The sequence below is a fragment of the Monodon monoceros genome, unplaced genomic scaffold (assembly GCF_005190385.1).
Source record: "Monodon monoceros isolate NGI ecotype Baffin Bay Population unplaced genomic scaffold, NGI_Narwhal_1 Super_Scaffold_4, whole genome shotgun sequence".
NCBI classification, from domain to species: Eukaryota; Metazoa; Chordata; class Mammalia; order Artiodactyla; family Monodontidae; genus Monodon; species Monodon monoceros.
Window position 1 is genome coordinate 646415 of NW_021703781.1, and position 19115 is coordinate 665529.

Consider the following 19115-nt stretch of genomic DNA (forward strand, 5'->3'; position numbering starts at 1 on the left):
TTTTTTGCGGTACGCGGGCCTCTCACTGTTGTGGCCTCTCCCGTTGCAGAGCACAGGCTCCGGACGCGCAGGCTCAGCGGCCATGGCTCACGGGCCCAGCCGCTCCGCAGCATGTGGGTTCTTCCCAGACCGGGGCACAAACCCGTGTCCTCTGCATTGGCAGGCGGACTCGCAACCACTGCGCCACCAGGGAAGCCCATCATCATATATTTTGATTTAATAATTCTACAACAAATGAGCCACACTTGTCTTCATGTATAAAATGTGGAAAATCTCTCACCTCTAGTCTTTCTCCATATATTAACCTCCAGTTATATTAAAGTTAAGTACCCTCTAATTCATCTTCTCCCTTCATAATAAACATTTAACCATAAACGCTTCTTTACTTACTTGCATCTCGATCAGCAAATGGAATTTTGCTCACTTGTCTTAGGTACAAAACATATACAAAACATACTCCCTTCCTGTCTCCTTTTATTTTGTTCTTTTTTTTTTTTTTTTTTTGATGAGGACCATTTTTAAAGTCTTTATTGAGTTTGTTACAATATTGCTTCTGTTTTATGTTTTGGTTTCTTGGCCCTGAAACATGTGGGATCTTAGCTCCCCAACCAGGGATCGAACCTGCACCCCCTGCATTGGAAGGTGAAGTCTTAACCACTGGACCACCAGGGAAGCCCCTTATTTTGTTCTTAAAACTAATTTTATAGTATTAATGTCCGAAATGGATTGATAAAACATTTTGTAGTTTGCTCTCAGGCGTGGTATGGCCAGTTCAGTACGGGATATACCAAAAAAGTCACATTTTAGGTTTTCAATCTTCACAAGAGTTAAGTGGCCAAGCAGACGGCAACTCCACCATGACACAGCTCCCCAACATGTAGGGGAGGAAAGAGCCCTCCCTTTATTTTAAACAAGTTTCTCTAATTCTAAGTATGATACCGTTTAATTTTAACCCCCTGGCATTTGACACCTAGGCAAATCCCCATTATTCTAAGATTCTAAAACTGAGGAGTGACACTAATTTCCAACATGAACAAACCACTTACCATCTTTTAAAAGTTTCTGTAAGATTTTCACAAATATACTGTCTTTAGATACTTCAATTGGATCATCTTTACCATCTGAACTGGACCAGCTAGAAAACAAAATCACTGTGAGGAGAAAATGGAACTGTGGCCATAATCTGAAACAAATGACTTGTTTGCTATTGTGGATTTGTTTTGATGTTTGTAGGGGGTGAAGAATCTTGAGTTTTGTGATACTGTTGAAAACTATTTAAATAAAGGAGCTTTATTAAATGTTGGATATACCCAGAGTCTCTCTATTAGATACGAGATGCTATACTCAGGTAGCTATTTGCCCAATATAACCAGCATTTATTTGATGTCAAAACCAAGTAGTGAGGTATCTTTCCCAAGAAAATTCTATATGTAACAACCTAGTAACGACCCTAAAGTATGGCCCTTCAGAGCACAGGCGATAGTTAAAGAATGTTATATTCTGTTTCTCATAAAAGTAAAATGGCAACCAGTGTCTGGTGTAACCTAAAAAGTTTTCTTTATCTAGCTGAGATTATCTACTACTGAAATACAAACCCACAGAACCACTCCTTTGTAGTAATCAATGGCTATATCCCTCATGATACCGTAGAGTGTTTAATCAGGAAGCCAAGACAAGGTATTCCAGTCAAATGACATAATACATCCTTTATGATTGGGAAGGAGAATCCAACAGGCAGAGCTAGATGCTTCGGAGGATGACCTCCAAGACCAAATTTGACAACAATTTTAACTATCTGGGAGTGATTAAAGGAAGAAATGCTTTAGTAAAAATAGTTCCATTGCAATTTCTCAAAGCCACAGGAAAAAGGAAAACCGAGTAGAGAAGGCTTTTAGCACTCAAGTCATGCTCTCTTTAAAATTCTTTCCGTGGGAAAAATCCACCTCTACAGCTGATTATTCTGTCCCTCTTTGCCACTGAATCTTAATACCACCGTTCCAGTGGACAGAAATCCTCCTACGTAGGGAGATTACAGTGAAAAAGACGTCGCAATAACTTAGAAGAGGGTACTGGTTCTCAAACTGTACTAACTTCTTATTCAAAAAAAAAAAATTTGTAGCCTCAAGTCTTTCTTGGCAGAACTGGCCCAACTTCTGTGAAAATAAGGAACATACGCATTTCTGTGCCAACTGACAGTGTAAAATTTAAAATCAAAAGTAGAGAATTATATCAGTGGTCACAAGTCCTTAAGCTATTCCTTAATTATTGAATAAAAAAATTAGGATTGCTAATGAAACCATTAACATTTTTATAATATACGTTACAATACAATTAGGTTACAAAACGATTTGATGTGTATGGTATCATAATCTTCCTAAAGAGTCCTTTTCCAAAACCATGTCTTATATTCACACTATGGGAACTTACTTATCTCTCTGAAGAGCTTTGCAAAGGATTTCCAGTTTTAGATTATTTATATTTATATCTTCCTCCTTCACAGCAAAACAAAAAAATCCTCATTACGTCCTGATTTAAAAAAATACATGCTTAAATTTGAGTTATGTCAATTCCTAATTCCACATAAATATTATTATGCTTTAATTTATAATTTTAAAAAATTTCCCTTTCTTTGAGACGTTAATACTACTCAGAAGAGTAAAACTATTAACTTTGTGTGAATTTGTTTCCGATTATTCTGAGATAATCTGATTTTATCAAGAAGCTTGAGAGAGTCAAGATTTTAAACAGAGTAACAAAAAAGCCAACATATTATTGTCTTTATAATCTACCAAACTACTTTCAATTGCAGGGCCGACTACTCACCCTACAGAATTATCATTATAATCTTTTTTTCAAAGAAGGCTGAGAAACAGCTTCTCTTGGGGTGAATACTATGAAGAATAAATTGACAAGCAGCATATCAGTTTGAGAAACTAACAACGACTCAATAAATGAAAGAGAAAAAATATGTCAGGACCTTGAAAAGCAACATTTTTTATTTGTGCAGGGAAAAAGACACCTGGAAATGTGTGAGAATTATCAAGAGGTGAGATCTCTTGACAGCTTTTCTAAAGAGCTATATGTATTCCAAGAGTTACGGGTAGCTGAACCAGAAAGTCTTTTATTTTTTTGAGAGTCTTTTAAAATTAAGACATTTTCAAGATGTACTCAGTTCTACAGAAAATCATACACAAATTGTGATCCTTGCCTGAGATCATCAAGTGATTTTACTTACCTCATCAATATATTCAAGCAAGTCCAAAGCTTTCTTGAAATCATACTCATTAGCTCTTCTGTTTTCTTCACAGATATACAGCTATGGCAAGTTAAAATAAGGTAGAGAATTATTTTAACTCTTCATATAACCAAGACTGGAGAGATTTACAGAGAAGTCATCACGTCTACAGGTATCTTTATAGCAAAGAACAGCAACACGTTTGGAAATTAAACTCCATCTACCTCACAGCAAACTGTCTTTTAAAACACACCTATGTTCATTCTCAGTAACTAACTTGTATAACTTGGTATATATACTTCTAAAATGCCAGTAAATTTATATTCATAAGTTCAAGATAGTATACATTTCAGTACTCTTTCAAGCATACTCTGTAATAAACAGTTGCCCTTGCATTTTTAAAGCTGGCTATAATGCTTCTGAAATGTTGCCCTTGCAATAGTTTTAAAAATTGAGACCTATGAGAAAGCATGCAGTTGGTCTACAGTTTACTTAAGAGATAGCAAAACACACCAATATGTTACCAATGCTTACCCCTGATTGGGTAGATCACAGCTGACTATATATGATCATAAATGTCCCGTAACTTTATAATCAGAAAAATGCTTGCCTTATTAACAATATCAATTTGAATTTTTCCTAACTTCTTTTTCCAAAAATTATTTATAACAAATTTCATTTTAAAATACTGCATATAATCCTTTAACAGCAAAGACAACACTCAAACCATTTCAGAAGAAAAGCTATCTACTTGTTGTCATTGTCTTACAACACTTGAAAACAATATTTTATTTCACTGTTTCTGAACCTTTTTTCCCCACAATGTTAACATCCCTGAAATTGGAAGGTAGTATTAAAATTGATTCAGTATCAAGGTAAAGTTGGACAACTTTTTCCTTCTTACCAATACATAAAATAATGGTGAGTCTTAGAGGCAACAGCCCTTTAGATTTTTAAATTAAATGTGCTCTATCAGGAGAGGGTGCTGTGAGCTCAATGATAGGAAATCTGTTACTAATAATGACTAAAATACTGAAGTTTTTGAATTGTCTGCTTTCTTAGTAACAGAATTAGGGCAATTCAAGGTGATTCTATGACACCGCTTTTGCACTGGAAATGCTTTCTTGAAAGGAAAAGAGAGAAGCAGAATTAAGGCTATTAAGTGTGCACAGCAACAAAATTACCGTATCTGGGTTGCAGCCCCTAATCTAGCTATGTCCTCAGGAATGTGCTATGTTGCAGAGGGAAATGGTGACGATGGCACTTAGAGGCTATGCAAATCCAGTTCCTAAAACCATTGTTTTTGAAGAGCCTGAACTATGTCTCATGGTACACATCTGTCCTGTACTAGAAAAGCACAATGGGAGTAATTTCTTCTGGTCGCCTGGATAAGCGTCTTGAGGAACAGGCAGAGAGCTATGGGGGGCAGAGGCTGACCCACTGCTTTCTGCTAACTGGCACCCTGCTCCTAAGCAGCTTCTGACACCTGACTCCAGGGGAAAGTGACCAGGAAAATAAGAAATGGAGAGATGACTACTCTGAGGAGCTGTACTACGTGGTCCAGGAAACACTGAGGTGGTTTTGAGGCTACGAAGTGGTGCAGGGATTTGAAAAGCACGTACGCCAATGAGCTGTGGTGCAGTCAGTACCGGCATCGCACTGAGACTCAGCTGCTTCTCGGCCAGCAGCTGTTCAGGCAGCGTCTCCTGGTGCAGTAGGAAGCGCTCCTGCTCAGCCATTTCTAGGAGGCAACACAGGGGGAGGGGGAAACATTCACTTTTGCTCTGTCATAAACAAATCTAAATTTAAAAAGAAATGGAACAGCTCTAAAGGTAATCCCATCACTAATTCAGTGATCCTAGAATGTTATTAATTCTGCTTATTCTTGATTCCTAGTTATGTTACAAATATTCAGGGTTTGATCCAAGTCATGTGGATTATCACAGCAACCAGAAATATTAGGAGGGGAGAGAAGAGCTAAGAAAACAAACCTACCGATTGAAGCAACTGTAGAGCAGATGGATTTCAGAAGCACAAGTCCCCCAAATCTGAGGTCTCTCAGGCCATTTTAAGGTTACTCTGTAAAGTACTGCTTTTCACTTTACCAGAGTTTCTAGTATAATTTCATTCACTAAGGGAAATGATCTACTTAAAAGCCACCACGAGTACATGCCAGGAAAAACACAAGCCAGAGGACTGTGCACCAGACCTATTACCCAGCAATGGTTATTTATCGCCATACGATAGGGTGACAGGGGCTTTTGATTTACATAAACTATCATAACCTGGCTTCACCCACGAGAATGAGCTGGGCTGCAGGAAAAAAGGACGGAGAACTGTTTGCTAACAGCAGTTACAGCAAAATGGAGTGACTAAATCACAGATATGCTCATTCAAATACTGGCATCATTCCACATGATCCCAAGCTTGTAAAAATTAAACAAAACTGTTTTGTGCAATTTCCATACCTAAGAAAACAGACTGGGAGGATTAAAAAAGTAACAATAATTATCTCTAGGGCAGTGGGATTATAGACAATTTATTTTGTTGTTGTTGTTTTTTCTATACTTTACTAATTTCCATAATTAAACTTGTATAACCAATAGAAAGTTATCTCTTAAAAATCTACTCCCTTCAATTAGATACACTGTGATAATAGTCTGTAGGAAATTACTGAGACCTGAAAGTATTCTCATTGTGCTAAGAAAGCAAAAGCTAAGAAGAAGTGATCAAAATGCAAAGTGATGACCAGAAGTTGGGGGGGAACCAGCAATAATAAAGCCTTGTGTTAAGATATTTTGATTAACATGATCTAACTCTGGTGGGCAGGTTAAAATACAGCTCCCCTTTCAGACTACCAGCCAGCCTTGCAGAACATATACACACTTCTCTAGAACAAAAGGCACTATTAGCGTTTAAAAATAAAAGAATGAGGAAGAATCTCCCAAACCACCACCTACAGCAGACCACCACTACAGAATTACCACCACCTACAGCAAACCCACTGAGTAAACGTCAAGTTTCTTTGCAGTTTGCTCTTAGCATATGAGTCACTAGGGGTGTAATCAGAGTACTCTGTTCAAATCATTTGAATTTACTCTTTAGGAATTCTTATTTAAGGCACAAATTACTTTTCCATAAAAAGAGAATCCTAATTATGTAACTGAGTAATTGCCTAAGGACACTGAATAGAAAGCACTCCTCTCAAAGGAGATGGCTCCTGTTTCTAATGGACCCCATTAAATGATAACAAGAGCACATTCTAAGAATACACTGACAGTATGACTGATTTGTATGTCTTCTTGTTCAAATACTGTATTTTACCTTCAATTTTTCCTTGCAGTGTATCTTCTGGAAAGTCTGAAGCTAATGCAGCCAATTTACTCAAGCCAAGAAGGGTTTTTTTCTTTGCAAAGTAACGAGTTTCCATATTTGCCAAACCCAGAAGTGTTGCATGAGCCTACAATAAACAAAATATGAAAACTATGATAAAATCTTGGATACTAATTCAAGTTGCAATAAAGATTAAGTAAAACCCAAACTTGGTTTCCCCCCAAGCTGTATCAATGAAAGATCAAGTCACTGCTAGCAAGCCTAAAAACAGATGAGTACCATACTCTGAGAGTAATTACACATAAAGTATCAGCCACCCACACTAATTACTGGGAAAAGAGACATGTATAAAACATTTGCTCTCAGAAGCAAGAAGAACTACAATTCTGCAGCTCACAGAATGAAAACCTCAGTCTCAGAAAGACAGACAAAATGAAAAGACAGAGGACTATGTCCCAGATGAAGCAACAAGACAAAACCCCAGAAAAACAACTAAATGAAGTGGAGATAGGCAACCTTCCAGAAAAAGAATTCAGAATAATGATAGTGAAGATGATCCAGGACCTTGGAAAAAGAATGGAGGCAAGGATCAAGAAGATGCGAGAAATGTTTAACAAAGACCTAGAAGAGTTAAAGAACAAAAAACAGAGATAAATACTACAATAACTGAAATGAAAACTACAGTAGAAGGAATCAATACAGAGTAACTGAGGCAGAAGAACGGATAAGTGACCTGGAAGACAGAACGGTGGGAATCATTGCCATGGAACAGAATAAAGAAAAAAGAATGAAAAGAAATGAAGACAGCCTAACAGACCTCTGGGACAACATTAAACACATCAACATTCGCATTATAGGGGTCCCAGAAGAAGAGAGAGAGAAAGGACCAGAGAAAATATTTGAAGAGATTATAGTCAAAAACTTCCCTAACAGGGGAAGAGAAATAGCCACCCAAGTCCAAGAAGTGCAGAGAGTCCCAGGCAGGATAAATCCAAGGAGAAACACACCAAGACACAGTAATCAAACTGACAAAAACTAAAGACAAAGAAAAATTATTAAAAGCAACAATGGAAAAATGACAAATAACATATAAGGGAACTCCCATAAGGCTAACAGCTAACTACTCAGCAGAAACTCTACAAGCCAGAAGGGAGTGGTATGATATATTTAAAGTGGTGAAAGGGAAGAACCTACAACCAAGAATACTCTACCCAGCAAGGACCTCATTCAGGTTCGATGGAGAAATCACAAGCTTTACGGACAAGCAAAAGGTAAGAGAATTCAGCACCACCAGACCAGCACTACAACAAATGCTAAAGGAACTTCTCTAAGCAGAAAACACAAGAGAAGAAAAGGACCTACACAAACAAACCCAAAACAATTAAGAAAATGGTAATAGGACCATACATATTGATAATTACCTTAAACGTGAATGGACTAAATGCTCCAACCAAAAGACACAGGCTCGCTGAATGGATACAAAAACAAGACCCATATATATGCTGTCTACAAAAGACCCACTTCAGACCTAGGGACACATACAGACTGAAAGTGAGGGGATGGAAAAAGATATTCCATGCAAATGGAAATCAAAAGAAAGCTGGAGTAGCTATACTCATATCAGATAAAATAGACTTTAAAATAAAGAATGTTACAAGAGACAAGGAAGGACACTACATAATGATCAAGGGATCAATCCAAGAAGAAGGTGTAACAATTATAAATATATATGCACCTAACATAGGAGCACCTCAATACATAAGGCAACTGCTAATAGCTATAAAAAGGAAATCGACAGTAACACAATAATATTGGGGGACATTAACACCTCACTTACACCAATGGACAGATCACCCAAAATGAAAAAAAATAAGGAAACAGAAGCTTTAAAAGACACAATAGATCAGATAGATTTAATTGATATTTACAGGACATTCCACCCAAACACAGCAGATTACACTTTCTTTTCAAGTGCACACGGAACATTCTCCAAGACAGATCACATCTTGGGTCACAAATCAAGCCTTGGTAAATTTAAGGAAACTGAAATCATATCAAACATCTGTCCCAACCACAATGCTATGAGATTAGAAATCGATTACAGGGAAAAAAACGTAAAACACACAAACACATGGAGGCTAAACAATACATTACTAAATAACCAAGAGATTACTGCAGAAATCAAAGAGGAAATCGAGAAATACCTAGAGACAAGTGACAATGAAAACACGACGACCCAAAACCTATGGGACGCAGCAAAAACAGTTCTAAGAGGGAAGTTTATAGCTATACAAGCCTACCTCAAGAAACAAGAAAAGTCTCAAATGAACAATCTAACCTTACACCTAAAGGAACTAGAGAAAGAAGAAGAAAAAGAAAAGTTAGTAGAAAGAAAGAAATCATAAAGATCAGAGCAGAAACAAATGAAATAGAAACAAAGAAAACAACACCAAAGATTAATAAAACTAAAAGCTGGTTCTTTGAGAAGATAAACAAAATTGATAAACCATTTGCTAGACTCATCAAGAAAAAGAGGGAGAGGACTCAAATCAATAAAATTAGAAATGAAAAAGGAGAAGTTAAAACAGACACTGCAGAAATACAAAGCATCCTAAGAGACTACTACAAGCAATGCTATGCCAATAAAAATGACAACCTGGAAGAAATGGACAAATGTTTAGAAAGGTATAAGCTTCCATTCTATTTCTTCCAGGAAGAAACAGAAAATAGGAACAGACCAATCACAAGTAATGAAATTGAAAGTATGATTAAAAATCTTCCAACAAACAAAAGTCCAGGACCAGATGGCTTCACAGGTGAATTCTATCAAACATTTAGAGATGAGCTAACGCTCATCCTTCTCAAACTCTTCCCAAAAATTGCAGAGGAAGGAACACTCCCAAACTCATTCTGTAAGGCCACCATCACCCTGATACCAAAACCAGACAAAGATACTACAAAACAAGAAAATTACAGACCAATATCACTGATGAATATAGATGCAAAAATCCTCAACAAAATACTAGCAAACAGAATCCAACAACACATTAAAAGGATCATACACCATGACCAAGTGGCATTTATCCCAGGGATTCAAGGATTCTTCAATATATGCAAATCAATCAGTGTGATACACCATATTAACAAATTGAAGAATAAAGATCATCTCAGTAGATGCAGAAAAAGCTTTTGACAAAATTCAACACCCATTTATGATAAAAACTCTCCAGAAAGTGGGCATAGAGGGAATCTACCTCAACATAATAAAGGCCATATATGACAAACCCACAGCAAACATCATTCTCAATGTGAAAAACTGAAAGCATTTCCTCTAAGATTCAGGAACAAGACAAGGATGTCCACTCTCGCCACTACTATTCAACATAGTTTTGAAAGTCCTAGCCACGGCAGTCAGAGAAAAAAAGAAATAAAAGGAATACAAATTGGAAGAGAAGAAGTAAAACTGTCACTGTTTGCAGATGTCATGATATTATAAATAGAAAATCCTAAAGATGCCACCAGAAAACTACTAGAGCTCATCAATGAATTTGGTAAAGTTGCAGGATACAAAATTAACGCACAGAAATCTCCTGCATTCCTATATGCTAAGTGTGAAAGATCAGAAAGAGAAATTAAGGAAACAATCCCACTGCAGCAAAAAGAATAAAACACCTAGGAATAAATCTACCTAGGGGGTAAAAGATCTATACTCAGAAAACTGTAAGACACTGATGAAAGAAATCAAAGATGACACAAAGAGATGGAGAGATATACATGTTCTTGGATTGGAAGAATCAACATGTTCTTGGATTGGAAGAATCAACATAGCAATCTACAGATTCAATGCAATCCCTATCAAATTACTAATGGCATTTTTGACAGAACTAGAACTAAAAATCTTAAAATTTGTACGGAGACACAGAAGAGCCCGAATAGCTAAAGCATTCTTGAGGAAAAAAAACAGAGTTGGAGGAATCAGACTCCCTGACTTCAGACTATACTACAAAGCTACAGTAATCAAGACAATACGGTACTGGCACAAAAACAGTAATATAGGTTAATGGAACAGGATAGAAAGCCCAGAGATAAACCCATGCTCCTGTGGTCAACGAATCTATGACAAAGGAGGCAAGGATATACAATGGAGAAAAGACAGTCTCTTCAGTAAGAGAAGGAAAACTGGGAAAACTGGATAGCTACACGCAAAGGAATGAAATTAGAACACTCCCTAACACCATACACAAAAATAAACTCAAAATGGATTGAAGGGCTTCCCTGGTGGCGCAGTGGTTGAGAGTCCACCTGCCGATGCAGGAGACATGGGTTCGTGCCCCGGTCCGGGAGGATCCCACATGCCACAGAGCGGCTAGGCCCGTGAGCCATGGCCACTGAGCCTGCGCGTCCGGAGCCTGTGCTCCGCAACAGGAGAGTCCACAACAGTGAGAGGCCCGCGTACCGCAAAAAAAAAAAAAAAAAAAGGATTGAAGACATAAATGTAAGACCAGACACTATAAAAATCTTAGAGGAAAACATAGGAAGAACACTTTTTGACATAAATCACAGCAAGATCTTTTTTGACCCACCTCCTAGAGTCATGGAAATAAAAACAAAAATAAACAAATGGGACCTAGTGAAACTTCAAAGCTTTTGCACAACAAAGGAAACTATAAACAAGACGAAAAGACAAATGTCAGAATGGGAGAAAATATCTACAAATGAATCAACGGACAAAGGATTAACCTCCAAAATATATAAACAGCTCAATATCAAAAAAACAAACGACCTAATAAAAAAATGGGCAGAAGACCTAAATAGACATTTCTCCGAAGGAGACATACAGATGGCCAAGAGCACATGAAAAGCTGCTCAACATGGTTAACTAGAGAAATGCAAAACTACAATGAGGTATCACCTTACACTGGTTAGAATGGGCATCATCGGAAAATCTAAACAATAAATGCTGGAGAGGGTGTGGAGAAAAGGCAACCCTCTTGCACTGTTGGTGGGAATGTAAATTGATACAGCCATTATGGAGAACAGTATGGAGGTTCCTTAAAAAACTAAAAATAGAACTACTATATGACCCAGCAATCCCACTACTGCAATCCCACTACTGGGCATATACCCAGAGAAAACCGTAATTCAAAAAGAGACATGCACCCCATTGTTCACTGCAGCACTATTTACAATAGCCAGGTCATGGAGGCAACCTAAATGTCCATCAACAGACGAATGGAAAAAAAAGATATGGTACATATATACAATGGAATATTACTCAGCCATAAAAAGGAATGAAATTAGGTCTTTTGTAGAGATGTGGATGGACCTAGATATGGTCGTACAGAGTGAAATCAGAAAGAGAAAAACAAATATCATATATTAATGCATATATGTGGAATCTAGAAAAATGGTACAGATGAACCCGTGTGCAAGGCAGAGACAGAGACACAGATGTAGAGAAGAAACGTATGGACACCAAGTGGGGAAAGTGGGGGGTAGGGAGTGGGGGGTGGGATGAACTGGGAGATTAGGATTGACGTATATACACTCACATGTATAAAATAGGTAACTAGTAAGAACCTGCTGTATAGCACAGGGAACTCCACTTTGCTGTAAAGTAGAAACTAACACAACGTTGTAAAACAACTATACCCCAGTTAAAGAAAAAAAAGGGCTGTAACAGGAGCCTAGCCAAAAAAACCCCCAAAAAACCCAACATTTGCTCTCACGTCAATACCCTGTCAAGGACAAACTTTAATTCATGTACTCTTTTTACTGATAATTTGAACATTTTTATTACAAGAAAATACTCATTACAAAAAAAGGCCAATAACTGCTAATTATGTGTTAAAGTTTTTGTGCTTTATTTTACTGTAGTAACAGTCAAATCACAATAGTCTTCATTTTTTTTAACTGAGATATAACAAGTAATGGCAGTACCATCATAAATGAAAAATGCTTTTATCAAATTATGTGAGAGAATAGGAGATATACATTTTTAAAAAATCCATAAGTAGTATTTAACTACAAAAAACTAAACTAGTTAAAACTAAACAAAAAATTGCCTAAATCTGCTCCATATAACTGAATCCTTCTTACCTTTTCTAATTCTTGGCTGTTAATTTCATGTAACCAGCTGAGATGTTCATGAGCTTGCAAAAAATTGGCCAACTGTCCGTGCTGAGAAATAGGCTGAGATAATAATTTGCCTCGCTTTCCTTTCTCCAGATACCAACGGAAGAGAAAGTCTGAAAAATTCTATAAAGAACAAAGCCAAGAATTCAAGAATATATAGTAATACAGTTTTTAAAACTACATTTCTGGGGCTTCCTTGGTGGCGCAGTGGTTGAGAGTCCGCCTGCCGATGCAGGGGACGCGGGTTCGTGCCCCGGTCCGGGAAGATCCCAAATGCCGCGGAGCGGCTGGGCCCGTGAGCCATGGCCGCTGAGTCTGTGTGTCTGGAGCCTGTGCTCCGCAACGGGAGAGGCCACAACAGTGAGAGGCCCGCATAGCGCCAAAAAAAAAAAAAAAAAAAAAAAAAAAATTTCTGATAATAAAGTATTAAATTTCTCCCAAAGGTCTTAGACTCCAGAATAGAAATCCAGTTTTAAACACTCATTTCCTGCATTGTAGGGTCCTCAAATCACCTCATTTAACAAATGAGGCCATTCAGATCCAGAAAGGGGATCTCGCTCAGGGTCACACAGATGTGCGCTGTCCAATAATATGGCAGTCACCGGTCACATGTAGTTGCTTAAACTTAATCTAAAATGTAAAATTCAGTCCCTCAGAGACACCAGTCACATTTCAAGTACTTGAAGGCCATCTGTGGTCAGAGACTCCATTTGCGACAGCACATATGGGCAAGATCTCCATTACCACAGAAAGTTCCACTGGACGGTACTGAGACGCTATCCTTCCAGAATGAAAGATTCTCAGGGGCAGAACTGGGTGCCACGTGTCCATGTGGGCTGGCACAATAAATCAGAATCTAGAGAGGCATATCCAGTTTCCCCACAGGACGTTTGCTGGATGCTGGGGTGGTGTGAGGCTGGGCTGGAAAGGAAGACAAAAGTGTCCTGCAGTCTCACAGTACTTAAGAGATATTTCCACTAAAGGGGGAATTCTGCAAGGAACACACCAGCCCCATAAGACATCTGAAACCAGAAATGAATGAATTTAACGGAAGCTGCAGTCAAGCCCTGACCCACCTCTATTCTTGATGTATTGAGTGATCTGCCGCTCATCTTACCTGTCTCCCAGGGGAAAGAACAGCATTGATTTCCGTCTTTACGGTTCTTTTATACACAATGTCCAAAATACAATTTAAAAAATTGCAAGGGACTTCCCTTGTGGTCCAGTGGGTAAGACTCCATGCTCCCAATGCAGGGGGCCCAGGTTCAATCCCTGGTCGGGGAACCAGATCCCACATGCATGCCACAACTAAGAGTCCGCATGCCGCAACTAAAAAAAAAAAAAAGATCCTGCATACCACAACAAAGATCCCATGTGCCTCAACTAAGACCCGGCACAGCCAAAATAAAAATAAATAAATATATATTTTTTAAGTTGTAAGACATAAGAAGCAGAAAAATATGAATATGCAGGCAGCAGAAGCAGACCTAAGAATGATCATTTTGGAATCAGCACAAAAGGACTTAAAATAACTAGTAAACATATTAAAGAAAATAAAAGGAACAAAGCACAAAAGGATGGAAAATATCAACGGAGAATAAGAATCCTTAAAAGGAATAAAAATTATGATGGGCACAAAGTACTTACTTCAGCACTACTGTGAAATACGAGATAAGCCATGTCCAGCAATCAAGTACTGATCAAATAAGTTACATCCAGTCCATGAAATACCATAACAACATTAAAAATGTGGTTGTTTAATAGTTAATGATATGGACAAATGTCTGTTATGTATTAAGTGAAATAAGCAGTTAACGAAACACGTTTGGTAGAGTAAAAAGACTAGAAGAATAAAACCAAATGTTAAAAAGGGTTCTCTCTGGGTGGTAGAATTATGAACGATTTTTTAATCTTCCTTTTTGTTTATAGTGGTTTCCTGAATTTTATACAATGTTACCTTTATAGTAAGAAAAAAAATCAGGTTTTACATAAAGATCAACTGACTGAATAGACTGGCTTTAAGGAACAACTTAAATGTACCTAAATAGTGTCACAATGCGAACTTTAAAAAAAAATAGTAAGCGTAAAAAAACAAAAACAGGAAGCATGTCAAAGAAGGAAAACAAGAATCTTAGGTGTATGGAAATCTGAGCTCTCTAAAAGTAGCATCCCATGCTCCCAAGATCTTCTACTCAAACTTTAGAACTCTAGCAATATCCGTATCCCTAAGTACTTTTAATTATAACTGAAAATATAAGAATAGAAATAAAAGTCTTAACATCTTTTTCAGAGGTCAAAGAATCCGTCAGTAATATTTATATATAAAGAATTGTCTACCTATTTACAAAGAAACATAATGTACAAATTAGTGTCTGGTAATCTGCAAAAAGACTGTATCATCTTCCAAAAACCCCAAGTAAGATTTGAAATGGTAAAGTCTTCTTACAGGGTCCACTGCCTATACCCCCAGGGCTCATTACCTGGTCAGCAAACTGGGTCATGTAGCGCTGCAGTCTGGCCTGGTTGTCAGTCTGCTCACACATTTGTACTAAGATATCAAAGTCACAGTATTTTTCTGCTAATGAAGCAGCCCATGGGTACTGGCCTAGTGTGACTATGGAAATGAGAACAGATGGAAAAAAATCCTGTTAGCGAAAACTTAATATGTAATAAAAAAAATATTCCTTGAAATTTTACCTTTATTCATATTATATACTAAAGTTAATTAATAGAAACCTTTCCAGTTACTGGCATTTAGTTTCATAATCCATATAAACTCATTAAAGATGTAAATTCAGTCCCTTGCTTCATCACTGCCCACCTAAGATGCTATCCCCTTCCTTCATGTAGCAAGACAAGCTTCTTCTCTGAATCCTGGCTGTGACTGTCTCGTGTCCTCCTCTGAAGAGCCGTACCACCTCTCCACACCGTGGAACGACCCTTGTCTGCTCTACCCTGCAGTCTAGCTGTTCCTGTGAAGGTCTGAGATGGTAAGCAGTCTCCACATGCTGTTAATTCATTTATTTTTAAATCATCTTTAACACCATCTAGGACACTTGTTACCTGGTAAGTAATGACAACGAGGCTGAATAAACGAACACAGAAAGCTGTACACAGGAAAGCTCTGCTTTAAGCTCTGAGCTACAGCTGGGTTAACGACATTACACTGCATAACACATTGCGTGAATGATTTGGCTCCTACATCTGTTCTGCAGACTCAAGACCCACAGCCCTCACTAAATATCAGGCACTTACGAAGCGGAGATAAGAGATCTGATCTTTTCTGCAGGTATTCCATTTCCAGATTGTTATATCTTTCTTGATCACTGGATCTGTCCACAGACTTGAGCTGAGAAACATAACCATCCAGGAAGCAATCAATCAGTGCTACCAGCTGCTCTGTCAGAATGTTTCGGAGGTTGCTATCCGCCTGAGGATAAACCATTTTCAGGACAATCCCATGCTGGCGCACTATTGCTGTTCGAATGCCGGCAGGACCACTCGTTGCTGTAAAATCACACAAAATAATATGACAAGTAAGGATTCCATAATGGCTACGGGAAAGACCAACTGCCTAAAAATTATATCCCGTCAGCCTTGATGGATGGAAAAAGAAATCAAATAGGAGGTCAGCTGATACTTTTCTATGTCCTGCTCAAACCCATCTTCTCTATGAGGACGGCCTCAGCAGAGCCAGGTAAACATGATTCTTCTTCCTTCTAAATTCCTTTAATGCTACTCCACTTATTTTCTTGTATTAAATCAACAAAAAATACAGTCAGTACATCCAGGGCCTGCTGCTATGAATAACTATACGTACTAAAACCTAGTAGATGCGTGAGTACCAGTTTAAAAAAATGAGTTACAGAGAGATCTACAAATTATTCCAAGGCAATAAAGTGATTTTCGTAAGAACTACTCATCTTGGAGATGGCACTTATGTTATTTTTCATTTCACTCACAAACTTGCACTAGGAGAACAATATGGCTTCTGAAAATAACAGACCATTAGAAATATATTTTGATCAACTGCTAATGAATCAGTATATTTGGGCACAGTGCTTGCAATCTCACCTGTCCACGGAATATACTCAGGTTCTTTTTCTACTGGCTCTTCTCTTCTATACAAGGAGTTTCTATTTTGTCGATAATGACTAGCAGCTTGCAGCATGTCCTGGAAAATGAAATGTGTTATCACATGCAGGAAGCAAGGGATCCCAGGATCTCTAAGATAATCTGAAACATCAAGTCTATTATTACAAAAAATTACTCGGCACAGACCTGTTGGACTACTTTTTGATTCTTTCTGCATTTGAAATTTGTTTTACTCTACAGTTTAACTTCAGTTTTAGAGAACTATGGTAACCGAACTAGGAAGACAATTACTATAAAATCCATGAGCTAAAATTAAATGAAACATTTTAATCAATAATATAAGTAGTGTGCTTTTGTGTAATTAAAAAGCAGACAGTTACAGTAACATTAATACCTTTGCAATGATATACATGTCTTCTCCAAATAAAAGGTTTATTCTACCAAATAGAAACTTCTAACATGCACAAGGCAAACACTCAGATGTGTATTAACTGACTGATAAAATGACTGAGGTTTTCCTAACTTTTTGGAATGAACGAATACCTAAACCATTATGGATCACTGGTGATGCAAAGTAGGAACATGGAGACCACTTCCTCCTCCATCCACAGCCTGGGCTTTGAGTTGCTGGTATCTTCAGCATGCGTGCGTACCTTGAGAATACTGTTCACACTGATCGCCGCCTCCGCCCATTCAACTGGCTCCAAGGCCGTGTCCTTCAAGACTTGCTCCTCGTGCTCCAGTAAGCACTCCCAGACGCTATCTACCTGGGACACCTGAGGAAGGACAGAGACGGTACCTACTAGGAACAGAGACCATGCCGATGTGCCACGCTTACAGCTGCCTGGAATCGACTCAGCAGGCTTTCCTCACTAAGTCACACCCTCTGCTCAGTAGTCAAAGGGACAGTCAGTGATGAAAACAAATTTAAAAGCCAAGAAAAGTTAGAATCTCCTAACTTTTAAAAGGTGGAGAGCGCAAATAACTGATAAATAAGTCTGATAAATAAGCAATCTGGATTGGTAGCCGGTAGGTTTTTTATTTAAATATCAAGTAACTGAAATATTTGTTTATTATAGCTATGAGGGCTCAATGCCACCTTTAAATAGTACTAGGCTACAAATGATGTCACATAACAATGCGAGACCCCAAAGTAATGAATTAAACGAATGAACTAATGGATTAAAATACTTATCCAACCAATGAAGTTGCTAATTTCTTTCTTTGAAGAACTTCTTTTCTTTAGACATAATAGAAATGTTTGTAGAACAGCAGTAGCTACACAGAAACTAACTAAATACATAACTTGTAACTGTTCTATTTTTTGTCATTAATTAACACATGAAGGTAACTGTGCAAAAATGTTAAGCACTGAAACACTTGTTTCCAGTGTCAGCCCCCAGATAAGCTTTTCCCCCTTTATTTATCAAGTGGATATTTACTTGGCATTTAGAGTTTGCATAGCATTGGGTGCTCAGAGATAAGAAGAAATGGAAATTAGATTTGCTGCCCTCAAGGAACTTACAAACTAGTTGAACGAAAGATTCATAAACACATGCACAATGGAGCCCAAACAAAATCACTCTTCTTCCTTTAGTATTTCTGATGTCAGTCAAAGGCATCCTAACAGCCCTAGCAGGAAACCTCTGGCACGTTGAATTTGTAAGAATTTTTTACACTGTTAATGTGAAAAAGATAATGCATATGTGATATAAAAGGCACGAAATAATATAAAAGCAAATAAAATCCCAAGACACTTGCTAGACAGCCTTACCACATGAGTTACATGTTCAGTGGTTTCAGACATTGGTCATAAGCTGTACCAACACTGCTGAGGGCCTGTTCTGAAGCAGTTATCTCATTTTATAGAGCCCCAGGAGGTGCGGGGGCTCCTTCCAGACTGGCTACAGGTGGAGGGTCAACCCTCAAGCAGAGTCTGTATTATTTTACCTTCTATCCAGGGTTGTGAGATCACATCTCCCCTACACAGCCCACCAATCAGAGCCTGACTTGGGTTATCCAGCTCTTCTCTTAAAATGCATACCTGTTTGTAATGTAATTTACCACTCCCAAGTGGATGGACAGGTAAAAAGAAAAAAAAAATTGATACATATTTTTTCACTAAACACATGCATACCTCTTCAGCTCCCTCTTTTTATTATGGTTATGCCATGTGGGAGGACCTTTAGAACTTCACCCAAAGGAAGCTTAAGACCAGTAAATGTAAAGAGAAATTAAAATAAATGGTGATGTAAACAGTCTTAAACATTACTATCTTCCATATGGAGCATTCTTTTGAGGAACCAATCACATTTTT

General features: G+C 37.9%; 1 protein-coding gene across 2 annotated transcripts in view; it reads right to left on the bottom strand.

Annotated features, from left to right (window-relative positions):
• NUP133 (nucleoporin 133) overlaps positions 1 to 19115 on the bottom strand; it is a 57235-nt gene that overhangs the window by 4295 nt on the left and 33825 nt on the right. For both annotated transcript variants that reach the window (XM_029245842.1, XM_029245843.1), the window contains 10 exons: positions 17452 to 17574; positions 16778 to 16877; positions 15959 to 16210; positions 15184 to 15317; positions 12668 to 12826; positions 6560 to 6695; positions 4858 to 4976; positions 3236 to 3316; positions 2428 to 2492; positions 1047 to 1135 (listed from right to left, as the gene is read on the bottom strand). In XM_029245842.1, coding sequence (XP_029101675.1) covers positions 1047 to 1135; positions 2428 to 2492; positions 3236 to 3316; positions 4858 to 4976; positions 6560 to 6695; positions 12668 to 12826; positions 15184 to 15317; positions 15959 to 16210; positions 16778 to 16877; positions 17452 to 17574 — 1258 coding nt within the window. The remainder of the gene's footprint in view (positions 1 to 1046; positions 1136 to 2427; positions 2493 to 3235; positions 3317 to 4857; positions 4977 to 6559; positions 6696 to 12667; positions 12827 to 15183; positions 15318 to 15958; positions 16211 to 16777; positions 16878 to 17451; positions 17575 to 19115) is intronic.